The 10,622-nt window shown below is 34.7% G+C and overlaps 1 protein-coding gene across 1 annotated transcript in view; it reads left to right on the forward strand.

The window, feature by feature from the left end:
- The window catches only part of LOC148942569 (double-stranded RNA-specific editase Adar-like), an 85,463-nt gene that overhangs the window by 70,915 nt on the left and 3,926 nt on the right, over nt 1-10,622 (forward strand). The window contains exons 9-10 of the mRNA XM_089102306.1: nt 5,099-5,252; nt 6,176-6,327. Of these exons, the coding sequence (XP_088958432.1) occupies nt 5,099-5,252; nt 6,176-6,327 (306 nt within the window). The remainder of the gene's footprint in view (nt 1-5,098; nt 5,253-6,175; nt 6,328-10,622) is intronic.

Consider the following 10,622-nt stretch of genomic DNA (forward strand, 5'->3'; position numbering starts at 1 on the left):
AATTAAAAATAAATTTTATTTTCCATAAAATTATAATCTTTAGGACCAGAAACGAAAGTATGGGGTTATGACATATTTGTTACGATTTGAAGATAGTTCTCACGCCAGATTTGTTGCATGATTTATTTATTTAATATAATCATATATTAATGTCATTTAATTAAATTATTTGTTGTTGAAATTATAGCAATAACAGTTTCAAATCGCTCAGTCAAGGCACTATTAGACGGCCAAATAATCTGTGCGCAGTTACTCAATTACTTTAATAATTTAATCTTTAATTAAATTAAAAATAATTTAATATAAATTTAATTATGTAATAATACTCAATTATTTATTTTTATTTTAATCATATAATTAAATGAAGAGCATTAAATTCAGAAGATCTATCCGAATAAACAGCGATTAAATCGTTAATTTCAATGTTAGTGGCATTTATTTAATGTTTTGTTAGTGATATCTGTTTATTTGATTTAGCTTCGCTCTTTCACTTTCAACCTTCAAGCATTTCAGTTTTTTAAGTGGCTAGAAAATAGGATTGATTGTTTACTTTGTAGCACATTTGTAGGCCGAAGTGTTGTTTTTACATTTTTCCTTTTTTTGTTTTTACTTTTTTTTTACATTTCGATTTTGCTCCTTTTCGTCTTTAGTACTTACTTCAATTCTTTTTTATCATCTGTGTTTACAAAATTTATCTTATTCTGTTGTAACTATTTAAAAGCCGTTAATTATTCAAGACCACGCCTACGTGTCTTACAAAAATGGTTGACATTTCACTGGCCGTAACCAGTTGATCAACACTGTTAGGTTTGATGATTGACTCAAATCGACTCAATATCATCTGGTAATTGACTCAAGCTGCCATTACATGCTTGACAGATAGTTAATGAAAACCAAGAGTTTTTTTACGTTTTCAAACCTTTTTTTTAATATTTCGATTTGCTCCTTTTTGTGCTTATTTTAATGCATATTTTTATGCTTATTTTAATGCATTTTAATGCTTATTTTAATGCATATTTTAATGCATTTTTAATATAGCCCTCTTAATTTCCGATTGAATGAGCCCCTTTTGAAGTGACTACGACATCACTTTCTATAAAAACCTTATATGCCTCCAGGGCATAACTGACAACTCTTGCCCTGAGGGTTGTGTGTGGGGGAGGGGATGTCATCCTCAAAGACATAAGTTCCAGAACTTTCGACTGCGTTGAAAAAAATGTCTATCTCAAAATTTTGGTTGTATGTCTTTGGGGAAATGGTGGGCGTGAGAGGGGGTTAGTTGCCCTCCAATCATTTTCAACTATTAAAAAGGACACTAGTCCTTTGAATTTCCAATCGAATTAGCCCTTTTTCAAGTTTCTACAACAAAGCTTGATGTCTTTTCAAAGTCTTTTTTACACCATTTTTACAAAGTCTTTAGTACATATTTTAATGCTTTTTCGCCATCTGTCTTTACAAAATTTTTCCTACTCCTTAAACTATTTAAAATCAATTAAATATTCAAGATCAATACGTAACGCTTCATCACGAGACCACACCTACATATTCTTCAAAACCGGTTGACATTCCATTGGCCGTAACCAGTTGATCAACACAAGACGACTGGCTAGTTCGTCAGCGTTATAAGAGAAAGTTAGAAAAAAAACGTTCAGATTTTCTGAACAGAAACGTGAATGAAACAAACAACGCGGAAAAAGCGTTGGCGTAGCGCTGAAAAGCTGCTTCGCAACCATGCCTAGTTTAGCTTATTAGTGCTAGTGTTCCTGGTTTCTTGCCCTGGCAATCTAAGTAACCAAAGACTTGACCATTTTTACTTTATTTAGTGCAGTATTCATGCCAGTTATAATAAAAAAATTGACGATTTACGAACTTTTTTCACTTCGACATGTAGTAGCGACATTCATAGCACCATCTACTATGGCAATTTGGACTCCTAAAAGGCCACCAGATGGCAATGTTGTGACGTTGCCGGACTCTGAAGACTTAGTTCACCGAACTAAACGTAAAAGGCGCGGTTATCGAGGAGGAAAGCGGAATAAGCGTTTCAGCATTCCAGTGCATATTTCGGAGGAAAGGTCGAACCATAAACGAATTCGTAGACCAAGAACATTGGCAGTAGTTAGCTGTAGACCCCCGTTTGAAATCCCACCCATTCTACGACCCTGGTATAACGACCCGGTGCCTCATCCTGTTCATGCATCCCCTCCAATGCTTGAACCAGAGTGGTTTTCAGTCAAGGTGAAAATACCAAACTTCTTACTCTGCAACGCCCGGTCACTGAACAAAAAATGGACGAGCTTGAGGTCCTCATGAAACAAAGTTGCTGCCCCATAGCAGCAGTGACCGAATGTTGGGACGTTACTGATGAGACGGGTCGTATTAAAGGCTATACAAGCTTTTTCAATACAAGACGTGATCGTGGTCTAGAGTGCCGTGGTGGAGGTGTCGGTTTGTATTTTCGAAAAGACCGAGTGCAAACCCCCATTCTTGTCAAGAAAGTTCTCGTGCCTCATCATCGCGGTAGTGTACTATCCCGAGAGTGCAAAAAATAAGAAATATTTAGTTCAATATCTACAAACATTTATAGACAACATCCGTCGACAGTATGCAGCTCCTGCATTTATTATTGCCGGAGACTTTAATCAAACAAATAAGCAGTGGATGTCGAATATGCTAGACCTGAAACAAGTAGTGGCAGTTCCGACCCACCAAAGTGGGAGCATACTCGACCTAATTTTCACGGACCTTTCCAACCAATACCTACCAGCGCGCTCTTTAGGCCCATTACAGAACTCAGACCACTTTGTGATTTTCTGGGAGTCCAAAGCTAACTTCCCAAAAGTGAAGAAAACAAAGGTAACCGGCCTTTGACTAAAGAAAGTATCTGTTCCTTTGGACGCTGGATTGGAACCTTTGACTTTAGTAAGATCTGCACAATACCAGACATCAACCTCAAAGTTGAGACTCTGAACTCTGTTCTTCTGCAGAAATATCACCAACACTTCCCGTCAAAAACTATCGCAGTCAGTGACAGTGATAAGCCTTGGGTAAACCAAGAAATCAAAGCGCTAATCATGACCCGATGCCAACTCGACTTGAACGTTGAAGTAAGAGCGGCAAAAAAGTTGCGCAATCACATTGTGAAAGTAAACAGAGCCGCTCAGAAAGCTTATGTTCGTGATAAAGTGACTCCACTGCTGACTACTAACCCTCGTAAGTGGCACTCCAAAGTTAAACGACTGTCTGGAAAACTTTATTGTAGTGACTTGAATATACAGAAAGACAATGGTTCTCTAGTGTCCTCAACTGACGTAAATTTTTTTTTGCTACCATTTGTTCGACTTACCCTTCACAACGAAGACATTGAAAATCTCTCGTCTGGCTTTCCCGACGAACAAATCGTAGAAATACCGGAATACGTGGTCTGCAAAGAGCTTGAAAAACTAAAAAAGAACTGTGCTTCATATCCAGGTGAACTGCTCATTGAGTATGCACCTTTTCTAGCTAAACGTGTGACGTCTATTATCAACCAATGCTTCAGAGAGTAAAAGTTCCCTCAGGCCTGGAAGAAAGCCTACGTCCGTGTAATTCCTAAAACAAAATACCCCAAAACTTGTGACGGGCTTCGGCCTATATCAATAACCCCCAATCTAGTCAAAGTGACCGGGTCATTTATTTACCGTGAACTTTTGTTGCAAATAAGCCCTTTCCTCGACCCTTACCAGTACAGGAACCTGAAAGGCAGTAGCACGACTCACTATTTAGTGCGATTTTACCACTTAATAGTAGAATGGCTAGACAAAGGGGGTACCATAGTTGATCTCCTTTTGGCCGATTATCGCAAGGCATTCGACCTGATCCGTCACGTCACGGCTTTGCAGAATCTAAAACGAATGGGCGCTAGAAAGACTTCTGCTGCTAATAGTAAACTTCCTGAGACATCAATACCAGTGCGTCTATGCGGTTTCCAGGGAAACCTTGATTCGGAGTTGCCGGAGCTAATATGTGGCGCCCCTCAAGGCACCATACTTGCTGCTCTCTTATTTTTAGCCGCCATTAACTTCATTTTATTTGACAACACTGAAGAACGATTCAAATTTGTGGACGATTTGTCAGCTTTGCTGAAATACCTCATTGAGAAATCTTAAGTAATCCCTCAGTTCGATAGCGACCTAAAAGATAAATTTAATGATCTGTGCAGTACAAGCGGGCTCCAGTTTAATGGGAAGAAGACGAAAGTGATGCGCTTCAATCCTCTAAAAAGAGATGTTGTTTGCCCTGACCCTTGGTACCCTACCACGTCGACTGCAGTTGTCCTTGGTGTGACATTCAGTGACGATTGTTCGTTTGGGCCATACGTCACGAATCTTGTGAGAAAGAGCAACTACGCGCTGCAATCCTTAACCTCTCTGCGTCGATTGGGGTTTTCTATAAAGCAATTGTTGCTCGCGTACACGTGTTACGTATGCCCTCTGCTTGAATGCGTGTGCCCAGTTTGGGGGCCTCAAGTGCATAACATCAACCACCTTAATAATGAACTTGAGACAGTGCAAAAACGAGCCCTAAAAATCATTCTAGAAATCAAATATGTTACTTATGATTCAGCCCTCGCGGCTCTACAAATCCCAACACTTAAAGAACGAAGGTATCAGCTGATGTACAACTTTGGGCACTATGTATATAAATATATATATATATATATATATATATATATATATATATATATATATATATATATATATATATATATATATATATATATATATATATATATATATATATATATATATATATATATATATATATATATATATATATATATATATATATATATATATATATATTACCGCAACTGTACCTTGTCTTGATTTCTTACAATGAGCAAGTTTAACATTTTTAGAGAGCAAATAATCAATTCTTTCAATTCTCTCTGTATATAAAGATCCTGGAGTTTTAGTAACCTCTCTATAAAAAGAATTCTCTATAATATCAACTTCCAAAATAAAAGATAATTTATTATGGGGATCTTTTCAGCGTATTTAGTATTTATTTTGAGTCTAGATTGGGTTAATTTTTATCATTTGGTTTTATTTTTTAGGATTTTTGTGATACAAGATCAGGGAAGCTCTGCTGGCAATGATCCAAATCCCAACAGGAAATCTCGTGGCAGACTCCGTATGAAAATTGAAGTTGGTATGGGGACAGTTTTTTCTCAAGGAAGAAGTGTTCAGACCTGGGATGGTATTAAATGCGTAAGTTCTTTGTTTTTTAGGACTTTCTATACACCATGTTTACCATAAATATACACTGGGGGAGTCTTCTCAAGAAGACGGCATTTACATCTTTTGCAGTATTTCTTGGGACTTGCTGATAATCTTGTGACAGTTGCTTAATGTCTAGTTTTGATTTTTGGCCAAGCTCTTATAGTTATTTTGTTATTATAGTTATAGTTAACTTATTGTTATAGTTATTATAGCTTATTTTGTGTGTGAATTCCACACTTAAGTGCACCCTTTTTTATCTTTTATTTACCATGACCCCGCGTTGAAGTCAACCATTCACATTGTCAACCATTTCCAAAATTTGAAGAACTTCTTGATGAAAAGAACTTCAGAAAATAAACGGTCACGCGGCATATTCTAGCTCAAAATAAAAATGTCAATTGATTCATGTAATAACAAAACTTTTGGATGGTTAAATATATCTGAAGATATATCTCATAAATAATAACCAAGTCTTATCACTTCTTGTAGCACTTGTAGTCCTAACACTTTTGTAAAACGTCACAAATTTCGCGGTGAAAAGTGCTTTGGAAAATAATCCGGAAGGCGGCTGACTTTGTATTTCATTTCATTTTTCGTTTAGTTTGTGCTTTTTTTTTCTTTTTCTTTTTTTTCTTTTTTTTGCCCGTTCAAATAATCTTAGTTAGAATTAGCTCTATTTTTTTTTTTTTCTTTTTCTTTTTTTTTCAACGGAAACTAGTTTTGTCATAAACAATTAGAAGTCTGATTTGCAATATATAAAATTTTTTCTCATTTCAAATTACTTTCACTTTCTCATTGCAAAGTATTCATCAAATGTTTTTTGATTTTGGGGAGCAAAGAAACGCCCTAAAAATAAAGATTTCACTTAGTTGCCTTATAAATCGAGAGCAACAAATCAACATTTTTTCCAGGGTGAAAGACTTCTAACGATGTCATGTTCGGATAAGTTAGCAGCCTGCAACGTCCTGGGTATTCAAGGAGCGCTGTTGGCTCATTTTTTTGACCCAGTATACTTGGATGGTATAACAATTGGAACATGCTTCAGCCTTGCCCATTTACAAAGGTTAGTCTCTCCCTCCCCTCTCTCTCTCTCTCTCTCTCTCTCTCTCTCTCTCTCTCTCACTCTTTTACTTTCTCTCTTTCCCTCTTAGGCTAGATCTGCCTATTCCGTTTTTAGTTTTAACGAGTATTCGTAATATTTGCTGGCAAATGGTAGTGCAAATGCCCCATTTGGGAATAGGGGGGTTTATTAGGGATAAGTTTGATATCTTGTCGGGATTCCTGTAAGATAATTCGAAGTTATGACGTATAGATTAAACGGTCTTATATTCTGAATTCACTGAGTCTTCGCCATCCACATTTCCACAAACTGCGATTTGCAGAAGAAAAAATTAATTTTCAGAAGAAAAAAAAAACACAAAAAGAAAACCCTTGTAAATCGCTGGCATGATGAGGAAAACAAGGGCACAGTTTGGCGGAAGGGTAAAGTTTGGCCGAAGGACAAACCGAGGCCGATCCAGTCAAAATGATAAATTTGATCAAACCGATAAAAGACTGGAAAACCTAATTTGCGTTAAGCCAAGACAAATTGTCTCTGTTAGACGTAAAGCTGGCGTAACTTTTTCAGAGTTGTATGAAAATGATTAATTTTTGCAAATTAGTTGCTAATTTTTGCAATTAGCAAATTAGTAAACAATGATAAAAATGATTAATTTCACCTCTTAATGGTCTTAATGATCTCGCATCAGATGAGTTTCAATATAACCTGCCAAGCCCAGGCATTTATTTTTGTCTTTTTTTGCGACCTATGTTAGGTTGCATATCCGTTGATTTTGATCAACGGATTATTTGAACGGACAAAATCGACGCATCCGTTGATTTTGAATTGAAGGTATCAAGTATTTTGCAGTAGGTTGCATATGGTTACATCAAGACATGGCTAATTGTAGACAGAGAAAAGCCAAGACAGATAGTTCAAGTAATTGAGAGGCAAATGTTTAAATGGCAAATGTAGTAAATGGCTGATTAAGCAATATCTAGAAATATTGCTTAATCAGCAAAATCAGTGGAAATAATCAGTAAAACACACGGACTGCTACGAAATGTCATGAAAATTATCAGTTTTGATCTGCAGTCTATTTCTAACAATTAGCTATTCATTTGAGCATATTTTTTCGCATACATTGAAATTTTTTTTTAAATGTGTATTTGTATTTTTCAAGCCAAAATTCTGGTAGAAAGTTGTCCGCAATCCACAAAATCACCGTGATATCCGCAAAACGCTGTATACGGGAACTAAGGGCTATTATGGTGACTATAGAAAGTGTTTTGGAAATTATTACAATTAGAAAGTTCCAATTAAAAATTTCTCATTAAAACTTTAAATATCTTTGTTATTGAAGTTTAACCAAAGTTGGGATGCCAGAAATTGAATAAAATGTTGGCTAAACGGAAGTGAAAAGCCTTTTTTTAAGAAAACATTTGTATGAATTTGTAAGCGTGTAAGGCAAAGAGTATGGGTAACTTACAAGAATAAAAACTGGCACTAATGGCGGCTAAAAAATCAGTTTTTTTTTTTTTTTTTTTTTTTTTTTTTTTTTTTTTTTTTTCTTGTAGGTTCCAAATTTATAATAGTCATAGGATATTCACTGGCTATCTCAAACCGTTCTCCGAATTCTCACTTTATTAGTTTTTTATCATTATCTTATATTATTATTATTTATATATTATATTATTCTCCTTACAAATTTAGCCTAAAGGGATAAGAGAAAAGTGAAATGTGTGGAAGAGAAGATGTGAAAACATCTCCTCTTACACACATTTATTATTTTATTATATCTATTATTTTACTATATTATTTTATTATTTATTACATCTTACTTTGTTATTTTTAGGTTTAATATTATATTATTAGGTTTATTATTATGTTATTTATTATTATCATGAAACGTGTGAAATATTTATTATTACATTAAGTGAATTATTTATTATTAAATGAAAAGTGTGAAATGTGTGTAAGAGAAGATGTGAGAACATCTCCATAATAATCCAAACGAGAAGTCAAAATCTGTTTGTTCCAAACTTTTTTAGGCCAAAATTTTAAGAATAGAGTATAAAAAAAACGATGACCGAAAATTAATATTAACATATTATTAAAGACAAAATTATTATAAATTAATAATTAAGTAAAAATCAAAACCAAACGAGGGTAATTTTTCAGTCTTTGAATAAAACGCAGAGATTCAGTTTCAATTCAATTTATTCAAATAAAAATAAAACATAACACCAATAATAGTAAAGATCCTGGAAGCGAACTTTTTAAGGACCATAGCAACATAGAATTAAAAGTGAAGAAGAGAGAAAAAAAGAAGATTAAAAAAAAGAGAAAATACGTGTAATTAAAGCAAATTGATTAAAAAAAAAAATTATGGAAGATTTTTATGGTAAGCGGGATGCGCAAGGGATTTTTGGTGATTTGTTCAAAAGGGATAATACCGAAATCCGAGTACAAGTCCTGGGTGGGATATAGTCGGGGCAGCCGAAAAACCGCTTTATAGAGATAAAACAGATATTTCGGCAAAAACTTCCGCTAAGCTGTCCTCAATACCAAATAAAAGAAAATGATTTTCTTTCGCACTAAGGGAGCGTTGCGCAAGTCTCTGCCAGAATATCTGCTTTGTCTTTTGTTTTATCTACCTCCTAAAAATTACTCTCTTTGGCAAATAATATAAGGTAATAGAACGAGAAATTTCAATAAGGGAGCGAAATTTAGACCAAATGATTATTTCGGCTCAATATATAAGAGCCGTCTTCAGCAAAATAATAGATATAAAATTAGACTTATAGTAAAATACGTCACTACTTGAACCAAATTAAAACTGAGTCCCAACGTTATTTAATATTTTTAGCTTTGTCTCTTCCTAAATCATTTATTTTGTCGTTTTCAGTTTTATGTCCCACCAGTCCCATCGTTATGTCCCACCAGTCGCAAAAAATGAGTTATATCAGTCCCAATGTTATTTGCCCTTTTTCGCTTTACTTTTTTTCTTTTTTTATACGTTATATATGTCAGTTTTGTCTCGGAACGTATTTAAAAACAAACTAAATCCTTTTGGGGTTCCTTAGGAGATAGATAGAGGCTCAAAAGAGAATAGGATTGAAGAGTATTTGGGAGAGTGTTGATATCTAGTTCAGAACCAGCAGAACACAGTTCTTCTGGTGGCAGTAGAAAAAAAAAGAAAAAGGTATTACATTTTTTAAGCTATTACATGCCTCGTAAAAGTCAGCTTTATAGGGCTTTAGTAACTCATTTAATCTGGAATAAATCCTGAGTAACCTGCTACGAAAACACCGTTTTTTTTTGTTTTTTTTGTTTTTTTAAGGAAATACTAATTAAAGAAATTAGTTAATTTCTTTAAAATGGCGGGTAAAGTTTAATTCGTTACTGGGTCCCCTTAGTGAAAAGAAAAACATGTATTGTCTGTGCAGTGAAAATCAAATGGATCAATTGTATTTGTTAAAAAGCAAACTAATGAGTACGGGAAATTTTTAGATCTTAAATTTAAAAGAAAAATCGAAATTTTTTCAAATTTAAAGAAAGTAGTTAATGAAATAAAAGTAAAAAACTTGAAATTAGTTCATACAGAAATCAAAGAAATACTGATTTCAGAAAATGGTAAATAAAATCTTAAAAAATAGCCAAGAAAGAGTAATCATATCATCAGTAACAATAATATTAACAATGAAACGTATATTTTACGAAATATAAATAAAATTTATAATAAATGTAATAAATAAATAAATAACGAAAACGAAATTAATCTTGGCTATGGATTCTTTTCGCTATGTCAATGTTGCTTTACATTTTGTCATTCATCAAGTATATTTGTCAACGATTTCGCCTTTTGCCAACGAGGCTGTCTTCAAAAGCCTAAACTAGCTTTAAACTTTATACTTAATTTCCAAATGGGGCGGTAGACTTGAAATCCTTTGTCCGTGAGGACAGGGGTTAGAGTACTGGCTAGAGTACAGAGGCTATTTGGTTTGGAGCGGGAGTCAGCAGTGTGCCTCTGTAAGCTCGGCCAGAGTCGACCCAGTTACCAATGAGTACCTGGAGAAATGTGGGGGAAAACACGGGAAGTGTCGGATGATTTGTCCCCAACCACGCAGTGCATTCCCGACCGAAGGCAGAGAATCAGGAGAACGGTACCTGCGCTACGCAGACCATTGGTCAGCATGCGAAATGGTTTTTGTTTTTCTTTACTCCTAACATACACAGACGGGAAGGAGTGATGGATTGATTCCTCTATTTAAGAAAGTTAGTTCAAGAGAACTAACATCCCCGAAAAAGTTTTAGTC

The sequence above is a fragment of the Artemia sp. Qi Xiang Cuo genome, chromosome 16 (genome assembly GCF_049724085.1).
Source record: "Artemia sp. Qi Xiang Cuo chromosome 16, ASM4972408v1, whole genome shotgun sequence".
In the NCBI taxonomy this organism is placed as follows: domain Eukaryota; kingdom Metazoa; phylum Arthropoda; class Branchiopoda; order Anostraca; family Artemiidae; genus Artemia; species Artemia sp. Qi Xiang Cuo.